Here is a 14,980-nt window from a genome sequence, read left to right on the forward strand (position 1 = left end):
GCCTGAGGCTCTCAAGCCCACCTCCCTGTCCCCCTGCTCCCTGGAGCTCCTGTCCCTTGCCCAGTAGGGTCCCCGCAGCAGTCAGCTCAGCCCTGCTCAGTTATGAACCAGCCTCTCAGAGCTAGAGGTAACGGTGCTAGGATATGAAACTTCCCCCCTGAATATTTCATTCTTTTTCTTTCCAAGATTTTACTTAAATCCTAGTTAGTTAACATATAGTGTAGTATTCGGTTCAAGAGTAGAATTCGCTGAGTCATCATTTATATATGACACCCCATGCTCATCCCAACAAGTGCCCTCCTTAATACCCATCACCCACCTAGCCCATTCCCCATGCACATCCCTCCATCGACCCTCAGTTTATTGTCTATCATTGATTCTACTCTGGTTTGCCTCCCTGTCTGTTTTTATCTTATTTTCTTTTTCTTTCCCTTTTCCTATGTTCATCTGTTCTGTTTCTTAAATTACACATGTGTGAATCATATGGTATCGGTCTTTCTCTGACTGGCTTATTTCACTTAGCATAACACACTTTTTAAAAGGAAGACTCTTGAATGCTCCAAGACCCACAAGAATGAAGCCATGGGGAGGAATGAGGGACAGGACTGCGCCTTGTTCCCCAAGGGAGGAGCCTTTCCCAGGAACCCCCAGCTATGTGGCTACGCACTGGCCCCACTCCGCCTTCAAGCACGTTCTCCAGGAAGGACAGTGGTAATGATGTGCCTTTTGTGTAACACTTCAGATCACCCTCATAGAGGGCATTTCATTTTCACAGCCTCCTTCTGAAGGAGGTCGGGCAGGTATTATTATGCCCATTTCACACATGAGCACATGAGCCTATAAGGTAGTAGGAGAATTGCCTGAGATCACCAGGTGAGTAATGTGGCAGACCTCCCTCTGTGAGCCCCACTTCTGCTCACTCCACCTTCTTCTGCCTAGTGTCTGCTCCCCACGCATATTTGAGAGGGGTGCTCTGCCTCTCTGAAATTCTCTCCCCTGCATTCTAATATCTGGATTGGCAACTCAGAAACATGTTAGAGACCACCCCAACTGCTATTTGTAAGAAGACACAGAGTTCCGTGGCTCGTCAAGGTCGCGTGACAGAGGAGGAACGAGCCCAGCCCAGCAGCTCTGCCTCCTGACAGCATGGAATTTCAAGCCAGAAAAGGTAAACCAACTGCAAGGGCTTAATAAATACCACAATCAACGCTCAATTACCACAATTATGGAACACAGGAAGTAAACAGGAGTTGTGTCCTTTCCAGGCTGTTACATCTTTCATTGCAACACTTCCCCCAGGCTGTTAAGGCACCAGACTGATTGCTCCTTCCTATCACACCTCTGTGGATGGCCAGGGCAGAGGCTAATAGGTTGGGTCCATGGGCAGTATCATCCAATGCTCTCTCCATCAGACCTTCAATCACCACAGATTGGTGATTGTCCTGCAATGGGATGGACTGCATTTCTTGCCCTGGTCCTGCCAGGTACACACCTCTCCATGGTGACATGTAGCAGGTCACAAGTACCAGTGAGGTGGCATGAGACTCCTACCATACTGCCTTACCTCAAAGGTTGATGTCTTCACCATGGAAACCTTGTTTATGCATTGTCAAACCAAGAGAGAAGATTATTGAGGAGAAGGCAGCCAAAACTGGGGAGCATCCCCTGGAGCCTAGGGGAGTTTCTTCCATCCCAAGCTCACCCTAGCAGTGAGCACAGTGTGAGTGAAGACATTCAAATGTCAACCTGTAAAGAAGGTTGATTAAGAATGGTTTCAACTGCAGGAACATCTCAAGCTTTCTTCAGGGGCACAGAGGTAACACATTCTGTTTTCCACTTGCCCAGAATGTTCTTCCACCTCCACCAGTCATAGGACAAAAGGGAATCAACTGTGCTCACAACAGGTGAAACTTAAGGCTGGTCATAAAAGGGACTAGTCAACTACCCTGTTGCATATAGAGTAGGAATGAGGAGAGTAGAAATGTGTAGGTTGCTGGATCCAGAAACCTAAGCCAGAGGCCTGCCCCTCCCCACACCCCTTCTCATCTTCCAAATAACTGAAATTAATTAAGGACTTATATGTAGCTAGAGGAGGGGAAAGATGGTTTCACCTCAGTCCTTGCCTCATGTACACCCATCATGAACCACCGACACACAAGGATCGAATTTCGGCATTTTCTCAACTGAACAAACAAAAATGTTCTCCACCTCACCTATCTGATCAGTTCAAACCAAGATGACACTTTTATACTTTTTAAAATAATGAGTCAAAATATCTGGAAGTTGATTCTGAGACTTGGGGAAGGAAAAGAGAGGAAGAAGAATATGGGAGATTTGGGAAGATTATGGGAGAAGGAGGTAGGAGGTCTCAAGGATGGAAGTGCGTCCATTCACAGTTGACTCTCTCCTGCAGTACCACAGCCTCAGGAAAGGCCAGTCTACTCATATGCGTCTGGTGGAGATTAACTTTACATTTCATCAGACAACTGGATGGGGGTGAAAGATCTTCAGAGAGACCCCTGTCACTGCCAAGCAAGAACAGGCCTCACCCTCTTCCTTACAACAATGATGCGGTCCATCTTCAGTGGAAGTGACCATCATGCCCACCCTTGGTCATCCTTGATCCCTTCTTAAGTCCTAATTTTGCCCCAGTTCTTGCCCTCAAGTTCACACTAGGTTTTCAGGGGGTCATTCAGACTTTCCAAATGTTCAGGATTGAGCTCAACACGCAGGGAGGGAGAACTTTTCCCACTTCCAGAGACTCTCTGTACCAAGAAGGATTTAGCTGCTTCCTTATGTCTTTACAACTAACAGAACAGAACCAAAAAAACAAAAAAAGTCTTTTTATCATTCTCAAGAACTTTCTGATAATACTCAAATTACATGAGCTTCACCCTCACTGTCCCCGGGAACAATTGCCTTGAGGTGACCAATACAGGTCCCACCGTCATGTGTAAAGGAGCCTTTGTACCAGCAGAGGACACTCTGTACTGCTTAGAACAGAACCTATTGACAGATTGGAAACTGGGCGTGGGCATGAGGGAGGGGTGGGAATAACCCAAGGTGCACCTGGGAAGGTCATAAGTTGACTAAGACTGTTCTATTTTTCTGATAATGGATGACAGGGAGTGCCACATTCCCTCCAGCAGATATGGGAGGGGCAACACAGTGACACAGAGCATCCCAGGGCAGCTTGGGTATCCATCCTTCCAACAAACACCAAAAATTGGTGGAGCCACCCAAATGTCTTGTGGGCATCTTTACCCTGTCTTTCATCTGACACAAGACGCCAGCACATTGTGGCTCCAGGAGGCAACTTTGTAGACACTTCTCTGACCTCCCACCATCACCAGCCTATTAGCTGCATCCTCTTCACAAGAGAAGGGGCTGGTAGTGCCCGCTTCACCCCTTTCACCTGACCAAATCCTGACCATATTTCTAGGCTCTTCTCAACTTGCAGCTCCTCCAGGAATCTTCTGCTCACTCTTAACTTCTATTCCTGGCTGTTTTTTGAAATGTGCTCCAAGAGGGACTTGATTTCCATGACATCACGCTCCCATCCGGCTCCAGTACACTCTACTGATTTTCTTTGTCTGGTCCTTAGGAAGAATAGTCTAGTGGGTCTGTTCTTGGTTCTCCCCTTTCTCTCCTTTTTTTTAAGGGAGTACGTTTCTTTAATTGCAAATTAAACAGAAACTAATGGAAACAGTTACACAATTCAGGGGGTCCATCTCTGAGATGGAGATAGAGATTTTCCACAACTCCTCTCCTGCAACATGTGCACCCATGCATGCACTCTTACACACACACACACACACACACACACAGTTCACTTGAATATCCATGCCTCCTATTCTCTCCTGGATGCTCTAAAAATATTCCAGCCAAAAAGTATCCTAAAGCAAGAGTACTGCCCTAGAAATCCTTTGGAAATCTGTGGAGTCATTTTTTGCTTGTCACTGTGGTTTGGGGGGCTGTCACTGACATTTCCTGAGCACAATCCAGATTATGCTAGACCTCTTGAACAACTTTTGAATGCCCCACCATTTATGTGGCTCAGCCCAGAACCCAACTCCATATCACACACACATGCCAAGTGGTTTTCCTCAGTTTTCTGTTCTCAACAACTGAGTAGTTGAGGAATGCAACAGCTGTGTAAAGAGAAGACTATATTTTCTTTTCATTAGAAAGCTTACAGGAATTTTCACCTTTTAGGAAAACTGTGTTGGTCATATGGCAAAGCTGCTCATAGTCTTTAGATTACCAGTACAGCAGACCTGCATTTGACCTGCATTTGTAGCTGGTTCAACACTTGGCAATTCCACCTGTCAGTGCAAACATCTGATGCATCTTTGTGTTTTCTAATACAGTCCTGCCTGAGAAGTTACAAAGTGAAATACAGATGATATTGCTACCAGTTCTTTTTTCCTTTTTGTGTTTCCTTTGTATTGCAGTCAAGTCACTGTGTTGATTTGTTTTCATTATATGTGATTGCAAGGTTTACCATCTATGCTTTCCTTTTGCCTATGGCAAAAGGGTATTATTTTAATTTTTGTTATAAAACAAAGGGGGAGACTGATATCTTTACAACAACTGACCTAAAGAAAGAATATTCTTTTTCAAAATAAACTTTTATCAGTGTCCATAAAGCACCTGTCAAAGTTTCCACACACATTTTTGATAGAACAGAGTAGTTATGAGACTTCCTCATAGTCCCTCCAAGGGACCAACAGAAGGTCCCCATTCCAATGAAGACTGTCTGGGAGGTTATGGTTCCCAAAATTCCATACAAAGCCATAGGCTCTAGCTCAAGATCATCTTTTGAATTTTCTTTCCCAAAGGCGTGTGCACAGCCCCTGAGGCTAGTGAAGACCCTCCCCAGGGAAGGGAGTAAAGATGGCAGACTTGAGCTAAGCTCAGTGAGGACCTGAGAGGTTGCAGGCAGAATTACTGGGTTCTGCTGTTTCCCCAGGGGCACTAGATGGTTGTCTGAGGACTGGAATTGTAGGAGAAGAGGCACTTAGTGTGTGGGGATGGGAGACGGTGGGAAGGCCATTCTTCTTCAGAGTTAGATGAATCTCAGAACTCTATTAGGGACTTGGCTATGTTCAAGCCACACAGTTATGGAAAGAAACTGGCCAGTTATGGAAGGAAGACTGGCCACTGAAATGACTTCTACAACACTGTGACCATACTAGGAAGGAAAATTGCCTAAAGGGAGCCCCAAGAGTGAAGGAAAGAATTCTGTCCCTCCAGCTGAGACACTAGGGGTGAGACATATGAATCTAGACCCAGGGAGAGTAGTTGCATGCAGGCAACTTAACATAAGGGCAAAATGCTGAAATTGGCTCATATGCTGTGGTATATAGGCAGAAGTCACAGCCAGCCTCCAGAAGGCTTATATGCTGAAGAACATGCAGTTCAAATCCCAATGGAGACAATCAAGTCTACTGGGTGTTTGAAGGGAGGCCGGGGTGGCAGGACCTCTGAGAAAGAAGAATGAATATATATGCATATTTTTGCTTGCGTGTGCATACATACCTTTGGAAAGATGCCTAAGCAACTATGGTTACCACAGAGAAAAGGAACTCAGTGGTGGGGGATGGGAGAATTTTTATCATATGGTTGTTCTTATAGATTTCCATCTTTCTGAGTATTATTAATTGCATAAGCACCAAGCATCAAATTAGCACTGGGCCTACCCAAGGATGAAATGTGGGAGTCTAAGATTTTGAGAGGGCATCACTAGATCTGGGAGACCTCGCTGTCTTGGTTAGACAGCTCCTGAAGAATTATGTCTGCTCTCGTGGACTTTACATTTTCTCCTTTTGAGCAAGCTTCTCCTGTATATATATATACATACATACATATATATATAATATATGTATACATACACACACATATATGTATGTATATATATGTGTGTATGTATACATATATATATATTAATGTTTTTTTAATTTATTTTTAAAGTAGAGAGAGAGAGACAGAGCATGAGCGGGGGAGGAGCAAAGACAGAGGGAGACACAGAATCCGAAGCAGGCTCCAGGCTCTGAGCTGTCAGCACAGAGCCCGATGCGGGGCTTGAACTCACCAACTGTGAGATCATGACCTGAGCCGAAGTCAGACGCTTAACTGACTGAGCCACCCAGGCGCCCCTCCTGTATATTTTTTACTTTCTTTCCTACTGTGTGTTCTCAACAATTCTCCCTCTATCCCTTCTTCCTGAGTTCTCTCATAGATTACTCTTTCAAATTTTGATGAAGTTCAGTTTATACCTCCAGCCCCAGTAATTACATGGAGAGAGTAGAGGCTCCTCAAAAGACCTAAGTCATCATTTCTCCACACTAGCCCTCTTGCTACATTATCTGTTATTACCCAAGCCAGAACCATGGAGCCATCCTCAACTCTTCCCTTTGCGTCACCCATCCCCAACCCACATACCAATCCATCACCAAGTCCTGATGATTTGAATCCCAACTACCTGTGGAATTCAGATCTTCACCCTTATTTCTGGCCACCCACCCACCTCTAAGGACCTGAACTTAAGGTGTAAGAATTTTTGTCTGCACCTTTGCCATCATTCCCTATCAAGTCTTCCTATTCCAGTATGGTCCCCTCCAATCTGGCCTGAGTTATTCCTTTAAAATACCCATCTGACCATGCCAGTCTCCTATTAAATCCCTTCACTGGCTCCTTCTCACCTATCATAGCAGTGTCAGCCTCCAAATACCTGGGGGGAAAAATGGCATTTCCATGAGCAGGCCTCTCACAAGCAGAGCAGATTTCTTACAGGATGTTCAAGTACAAGACAAACTGTGGCTCATGCTCAATTCTTATTCCGCCAGCAGTAAAACAACCCCTTTGTCTCCCATTGTCCCTGTACATAGTAGGCTGTAATAAGTCAATAGGTCCAAAACTCCACCTGAGAACTTCTGACTTACAAACTAGAGTCCAGATTCCTTTGAATGCCTACAAGGACGGTCCTTTCTGAGTGAATCTGATGAACTTGTCACCTTCCTTTCTCGTCACCAACTTCAAGTTCCTTCAGATGATCAAATACTTCATGTAATTTCATTCTTCCACACTTAACCCATATTATCTCTTCTCTCTGGAGTGTCCTTCTCTGCCTTAAATGTCTTTGTCTGTCTTGTCTGCCTGACAAACTCCTGTTTGTCCTCTAAAACCCTGCCATGCACCACTCCCATATGTACCCTTTCTATACCTTTTATATTACAATGCACATGGGCTGTGTGCATTGTAATGGCACATTTGCATACATCCCATCACCCAAGTCTCTAAGCTCTATGACAGCAAGAACCGTGTCTCACTCATCAGAGCCTCCCCAGTGTTTGGCCTTGTCCCTGACACATACTACGTGTGCAGGAACTGTTTGTTGAACCGAATGGAATCCATATTTTTCCTCTGCTGTCTCTCTAGTACTAATGAACGTTGGCACTTCATACTATACAATTTATTTCCCCATTACATACTGACCTACACATGGGTTTCATTTAGTCCGGTGATCTTACAAGTTTTGATAAGTTTCACCGTAAGTTGTAGGGTCTCTGTTTCATGTCTGACCTTGCCAAGAAAACTCAAGTCCAAACAAGATGAACAAGGGTGTTACCAATGTAAAATGTAACTAAAGAAAGTTGTAATGTAATAAAGGAATTAGAAAATGTGTGCCAGAGTACTAGAACACTCTCACTGGTTCATTCACTCAGTGGTCTCCCAGGTGCTGCATCTGGTGGCCCCAGAAGTCTTCTTTCCTTTGGAGGAAAGTAAACCATCTCAAAGCCACTCAACTCCTATTTCTCTAAATCAACAAGCACCAAGCCACTTATTATGATTAACTCAATTTCCCAGGTATCTTGGTAACAGGATGGGGAGGCTCTGGTATTTCAGTCTCTGAAAATGTAACAAGCAAATACATGGACGTTATGGCTCATGCATCCATGACTTACGTGTTTGGTTCACAAATATTAGTCCTTAGGAGCAGATTCAAATTGGATACATTAACAAAATCAATTCTATGTCACTACAGAGCTGTCACTGGGCCACCATGACCATGCCAAGGTACTTCCCTCCTTGGTGGCTTTGACTGCCTGCTATCTTCTTCTACTTCTGAGTCACTCCCTTCTAATTTCATTTAACTACCTCTGGATAACATATCCACAGTTCACAAAGCATTTCACACTATTTATTTTATCCTCTTGATGTCCCCAAGCAAATATTCTCATCCCCATTTCACCTATAAGACAACTGAAGCTCCGAATGGCCAAGTGATTTGTCCAAGGATCCACACATGCAGTAGGCTGTGGTTATTTTCCTTAGCCTGCCCCTTAAACGCCCTTATTTTTATCCACCATAAGGCTTCTCTTTCACATCAGTCCAGACAGGAAGCACCTGTAGTGAAGGAGTGATTAGGGAGGAGAGATAGAGCTCATCAAGTTGTATTTACATAGGACTCTTGTTGACTTTTATCCTCTATTCCCCTCAGTTCTGCTTGAGACTGGAGCTAGGACGACTTTTCCTAATTGAAAGCTAAGAAAATTGAACTTCAGGAAAGTTGGCTGACTTTTTCATGGTCATAGAACCCCTGGGAATCTGATGTTCATTGGTCTTTAGAGTAAGCATCTACTGAGCTATCTAGAGACCAACAAGCAATGCTATAATAGCCAGATCATCAACAACAGCAGCATTATTATCAAAAATGGCATCCACCAAGTTCTTACCATGTGCTAAACCATGTTCATTCATTATCTCATTCAATCCTTACATGATTCCCACAAGGAAGGCATTGTTATCTCCTTTTTAGAGATAATAAAACTGAGGTACAGAGAGACCTGTAACTTGCACATTATCACAGAGCTAGTAAATGGTGGTGGTAATATCTAGCTCCAAGCATATCTGAGTCCAAATGCCCATGCTTCTGATCACTATTCTATCCCATTGTACAACTTTACGAGTACAAGCTATATGTGCACGAATGAACTTAGATTAAAGAGCTCTTAGATTCAGTGGCCTGACAGAGGAAAAATGGATATCTGGCTCTCCATCACCACTCTTGGTTCTTGAGCTACCTAGCCAAAGTCTGCATTCTGGCTATAGTAGCTGCTGACCCTGTGTTACCCACACCGCCCTCATCACTGTTCCACATGAACAATTACTTTTCCACGCAATACTTTCCTCTCTTCTCTATGCCAGACTCCTCTTTCCCAAACTGCTTGCTCCCTGCCCTTTCCATGAAAGACTTCTCAAATGAACAGAAGCTTCCATTTCTCCACAACATATGTACACTCTGGGAAAGAGCGCATTGTGTTTAAATGTCAAATGCTTAAAGTTAAATGGTGCCTGACAGGCCTCTGCATCTTGCCCATCATTTGCATGTGTCCCAAGTCCCCCATAGACCATGTGGCTCTAAGGTCTTCTTTCCCTCCCACAAAGCACCCATCCAGGACAGACAGTGCCATGAACAAAGGAGATTGAGACTCAGAGAGAATTTCAAATGCGGTTTATTGCAGCAATACAGGGAAGCGGGGAGTTTAAGGCCTCTCCACAAAAGACAATCAACTTGCTCACACCTTATATACAAAACCAAAGCAGCACAGAGCTTGCTCCAAGAAATAGGATACTAAGGAAGTGTCCAGAGCGTGTGCTCCATGCACAGCAAAGAAGCCGTGGTTCTAACCAGCCCTCCTCTGGCCGACTTAAGGAGGTGCTTTGAAATGTAATGTGTGCAGTGGTGATTGCTGAACTGTTTCTCAGGCAAAGCACACAGCAGGGTCATAGCCAGGGGGACTGAGATTGCCACTGGTCTAAAAACTTCTTTGGGAAGCAGAGAAGAAAGGAAAGAGCCTGGGAACTAGGGTGAATCAGTGTAACTCATGATAGCTCTTTTCTCCAGTAAGGCTGGGGGCAACAGACCTTGGTCTTGCCAAGCGTGTTTGGTAGTGATGGAGAGGGAGCACTAACAGGACAGAGGACACCTCTTTATCTGATCACTCTGGAATAGCTGGAGGAAACAAACTTCACGCTGGAACTGCCACCAGAGGTCTTAGTACCCCCAGAGCTGGATCCCCGGCCTCCAGACGAACTGAAACTGCCTCCAGAGCTCCCGCCGGAACCCCGGCCGCCCCCTCCAGAGCCGCCTCGGTGGCCTCCACTGCTGCTACCGGAACCGAAGCCGCCGCCACCTCCAGATCCATAGCCGCCACCTCCAGAGCCGTAACTGCCACCTCCGGAGCCATAGCCGCCGCCTCCGCCGCCGGAGCCGAAACCCCCGCCTCCTCGGCCACCACCTCCACTGATGGTGGTGTGGCTGGTGTTCACCGCTGCAAAGGGACACGCGGTTATCACCACCCCAACTCCTTTTCCAACCGGGCAAAACCTGCACGCGCCCCTAAGAAAGCAGCTTGTACTTACACACGCTCACATTCGGGGAACACTCTCCAGACATCCTGTAGGAGAAAGAAAAGAACATCCCTCAGGACCCTCCGGCCGCACAAACCCTCTCAGCCATCTTCAAGATTCTCCCCATTTGGGGCTCCTCCTATCCACCTGATCTGAAACCTGATCCAGTCCCCTTGGCCTCCCAAACCTCTGCCATTTTCCCAGCATAAACACAAACAGGGAGACATGTCCGTATAAAGTAGACAAGAGTCTTGCCGTGAACGCAGGTTAACGTTAACAGTGCCATTGACTTCTAGGCCAGATGACACCTGAGCCAGCCCAGATGGAGAATAAACTGTGCCATCTCAAAGCACTTCATAGAGATACCACAACCTTCTGAAAGAAGTTGGGCACCCTGGGTCCCAAAGCAAAGCCAAGCCTTTCCTCCTGCACCCTGTAGCGTTCCCCCTTCCCCATACCCAGGACCAGCTGCAGTCACATGGCTGCGTGTCCAACAGCAATCAGCCTACCAGGGAGGAAGCACCAAAAGAAGTGGCCAAGCCACCCAGGGTTCTGTCCTCACCTGCTTTCCTCTCCTTCCAGAAGGGTTCTGTAGGTGGCGATCTCCATATCCAGGGCCAGCTTGACATTCAGCAGTTCCTGGTAGTCACGCAGCAGCCGGGCCATGTCCTCCTTGGCCTGTTGCAGGGCATCCTCCAGCTCAGCCAGCTTGTTCTGGGCATCTTTGAGGGCGTTCTCACCACGCTGCTCGGCATCGCTGATGGATTGCTGCAGCGCAGAGATCTGAGAAAGAAAAGCTCACACATTACACACTCTGCTGTCACCTAATCCCACCCTGGCCTTCTTATCTCACATCCAACTGTCCATCTCCATGAGGCTGGTACTCTGGGTCCAAGAGAATGACAGCAAGCTCTGGATAACCCATCACTGCTTCCGGATAGCACGTCACCGTGTTGACTTCCTTGAAAGCCCTTAAAGGGGATGCAGGAGCCTCTCTTGGCCCTGAGCTGAGGCTTCTCCGCCCCTTACAGACCTGACATTCTCTACACTGAAACCTCCTGACTGCCTTTCCTCTCACTCACCACGTCTGTGCATCAGGGGCTAGGTCACTCACGACCATCACATCCATTTCTCTACTAGGTCGTTGTCACAAGTTTCCCTAAAGAGAACCCAGCATGGTAGCTGCATTGTGGAAACCAGAATAATCACCAGAGGAACTAGGGACAGTAATATAACCTTGGAGTGGATTGCAAGATTCAAAACCAGGAACGTGCCCTCCAGTTACCCGAGACCCTCACCCCACACCAATTCCATATAGCTGAACAGTAAGTAGAAGGAAGGAGCATGTACCTGCTTCTTGACACTATCGATCTCAGATCTCAGTCTCTGGACCATCCGATTCAGTTCAGAAATCTCCATCTTTGTACTTTTCAGGCTGTCCCCGTGTTTGCCAGCAGTGATCTGGAGCTCTTCATACTAAAGATGGTGGAACAAGTCAATTAGATGTGGCAGAGCATACCGTGGTTCACGCATACACACATAAGAGAAAACACAGGACAGGAAGACAAGACATTTCAGGACAACTGGCTAGACATTCAGTTTATTCACCTTGGTCTGGTAGAGCGCCTCAGCCTCGGCCTTGCTCTTCTGGGCAATCTCCTCATACTGAGCCTTGACCTCAGAGATGATGCTGTCCAGGTCCAGGTTCCTGTTGTTGTCCATGGACAGGATGACATTGGTTTCGCTGATATGAGTCTGCATCTGGGCCAACTCCTGCAAGATATAATAGTTCAATGGCTCTTACAGTGTTAACACAGAAAACAGTTTAGACAGAGGGAGGAGTCAGGAGATGGAAGGTGTATCTTTGTTCTCCTGGTTAGTGATGGGCTCAGGCTCCAAGTTCTCCATCTGGGTAAATGTTGAAAGCAGGACTTACTGCTTCATAGAGTGCTCTGTAGAAATCAATCTCCTGCTGCAAGTTGTCAACTTTGGCCTGAAGGTCCACCTTGGTCATATAAGCAGCATCCACATCCTAGAGGAACAATGGACATCATGAAATCATGTTCTTTCCAGGGCAAGTCCCTCTCACTGGCTGTCAGGGGCTTCTCCAAGTAGGACCAGTGTTTGGAATCTCCTCCACACCTTTCTACCCAGGCGGATCACAATCCCTAGACTGCACCACCCCTCAGAATCACAATCACAGAAGAGCTTGCCTGAGTGGCTGAGAACTTGCCCTCCCCCACCCTCCTACATGAAGTGTGAGAGAGCTGGAGAAGCAAAGTGTGCCTGGGTAAGCCCAGGTCCATGATAATGTGGCCGAGAGGCTATTCATCAGGCCTATCACCTGGCTGTCCACATCATGCCTTCCCTCTGCTTAATAATTGGAGACCTTCTTCTACTATTTATTTCAGATGTGAGGTCCTACAGTTTTGCTCACCTTCTTGATGGTCACAAATTCATTTTCTGCATTTGTCCGCTTGTTGATCTCATCCTCATACCTGCAAGGAAATCAGAGGTATTCAGATGTTTGGCACAGGTGACACCCTAAGTTCAGCTTCCTGGATTGAAATTGGCATCGCCCATCATGGCCTCTTACTAGTAGCCTAGGACGGTGTGGCCATCCCTTTCTTCTGAGCAATAAAACTGCTAAACTATTTCCAGCTTCTGAGAAAATGAATTCTGGAAATGCCAAATTAATTGGCCTCTAACCTAAGAAAAGATATTAGCACGTACTGTTCATGTATGTAGCTTGCCACTTTCTGGAAATATCTTAGAACGAAAGTCATGAATTTCCTGGCCAGTGTTCCTTACTTGTTTCGGTAGTCTTCCACCAGGTCTTGCATATTCTTCAATTCCGAATCCATCCGAGACTGGTCATTCTTCAGCTGGTCCACTCTATTTCTAAGACTGCTGATGTAGGACTCAAAGTAGGGCTCTAAGCTGTGGGTCCGCGTGGAGGTATCAACCTGCTGCAGCAGCTCCCATTTTGTTTGCAGCACCTGGTTCTGTTGCTCCAGGAACCTCACCTAAGAACACACCCCATGACCCACTGGTGCAGAAAGGGAGTCCCCTGGCCCCTGGGTGCCATGGACTACCACACAATAAGACCTGTGCCTCATTTGGAAAAAAAAAAAAGAAAAATAAAACTTGTTCTTTCTGTTTTCCTGGCCATGAGGGAGACCAAATACCAAACAGCAAAGCCCATGCAAAATTACTGCAACTACACTTTGAAATAGATACATTATACTTAAAAGGTCCACCTTCCAATTTTTTTAAGGTAGATTACCATAAACATTGGTATGCAGTCCCTGAGCACACACATGTTCCAAAGGATGGTGGAGAAACCCAAACTTGAATTTGAAATCTCTTGTGGAAACTTTGAGTTGACATTATTGATGATTAAGCAGTAATTAGACATGGTTTACATGTTTTTCCAGAGCGGATACTTGGAATATAAGAATTAAAAAAAAAAAACCTCTACCCTGATCTGGTACCATTGTAAATTTTTCAGAAGGCAAAGCTCCCCTTCTGACAGCAAAAGATGTTTGAGACTGGCTTATTACATCCTCTCTGCTACAACATCACAGTGCACTCTGTTCACCCTCAACTCCCTTTTTAAGGTTAGGAAGACCTTTCCAGAATTCTCATTTGCACCCTGGAAAGCTGAGTTAGCCCCATTTCTATTGTCTTTGTCCACCATATGTAAGTCTCAACTTAGATCAAGGACTGAATAAAAAACCATTTCAAGGTGGTGTCACATTGACTCACATCTATGTAGACCACCGACCTCTTGGTCCAAGAGAGAGTACAGTCATTTGAACCATCCACAAAAATACTTATAACCTATCTCCTAGGAGACAAGTCCACAAAATACCCAAACAGCCACTTGAGGCAGAAGGCCAATCTCAAATGGACCAAGAGCAACTCTCCCAGTGCACTGAGCAGATAAACTCACCTTGTCAATGAAGGAGGCAAATTGGTTGTTGAGTGTCTTGATTTGCTCCCTTTCTCGAGACTTTACTTTTTGAATCTCAGGGTCAATCTCCACATTGAGGGGCTGCAGAAGACTCTGGTTGATGGTGACTTCCTGGATGCCACCGGGGGGGCAGACAGGCCCAAAACTCCCTCCACCAAAACCACCTCCACCGAAACCACCTCCACCAAAACCACCTCCACCGAAACCACCTCCACCGAAACCACTGCCACCAAAACCACCTCCACCGAAACCACTGCCACCAAAACCACCTCCACCGAAACCACCTCCACTGCCAAAACCACCCCCAAAGCCACCACCACCAAAACCACCACGTCCTCCTCCGGCCACGCTTATGGAGATGCTTTTACTGCCACCAAGGTTAACAAGGCTTCGACTTCCAAAACCACCGCCACCAGCACCCCCACCGCCACCGCCACATCTTCCCCCTGAAAATCTCCCACCACCTCCCCCACCATGGCGGACGGAGCTGCTAGTCATCCTGCGCCGGAAGCTGACCACTCCAGCAGAGCCAGAGCTAAAGCCCCCTCCACTCCGGAACCCAGACCTAGAGCTAAACTGTCGACTCAT

At 46.2% G+C, this 14,980-nt stretch overlaps 1 protein-coding gene across 1 annotated transcript; it reads right to left on the minus strand.

Moving 5' to 3' along the window:
• Positions 1–9,518: 9,518 nt before the first annotated feature.
• On the minus strand, positions 9,519–14,980 carry KRT1 (keratin 1). The gene is made up of 9 exons (XM_049625541.1): positions 14,372–14,980; positions 13,228–13,442; positions 12,854–12,914; positions 12,353–12,448; positions 12,025–12,189; positions 11,767–11,892; positions 10,979–11,199; positions 10,429–10,463; positions 9,519–10,337 (listed from the first exon to the last, which is right to left on the minus strand). Exons 1-9 carry the CDS (start codon positions 14,978–14,980, stop codon positions 9,997–9,999), a joined length of 1,869 nt encoding a protein of 622 aa, XP_049481498.1. The 3' UTR covers positions 9,519–9,996.

Source organism: Panthera uncia, chromosome B4 (assembly GCF_023721935.1).
Source record: "Panthera uncia isolate 11264 chromosome B4, Puncia_PCG_1.0, whole genome shotgun sequence".
NCBI classification, from domain to species: domain Eukaryota; kingdom Metazoa; phylum Chordata; class Mammalia; order Carnivora; family Felidae; genus Panthera; species Panthera uncia.

Excerpts from the sequence above, each read along its gene's own strand:
- KRT1 (XM_049625541.1), bottom strand. The coding sequence starts at position 14,980 with ATGAGTCGACAGTTTAGCTCTAGGTCTGGGTTCCGGAGTGGAGGGGGC. Across the intron at positions 11,200-11,766 it reads TCGATAGTGTCAAGAAGCAG|ATCTCTGCGCTGCAGCAATC; the intron begins GTACATGCTCCT and ends TTTCTTTCTCAG. Across the intron at positions 10,338-10,428 it reads TTCCCCGAATGTGAGCGTGT|CGGTGAACACCAGCCACACC; the intron begins GTAAGTACAAGC and ends GTCCCTTTGCAG.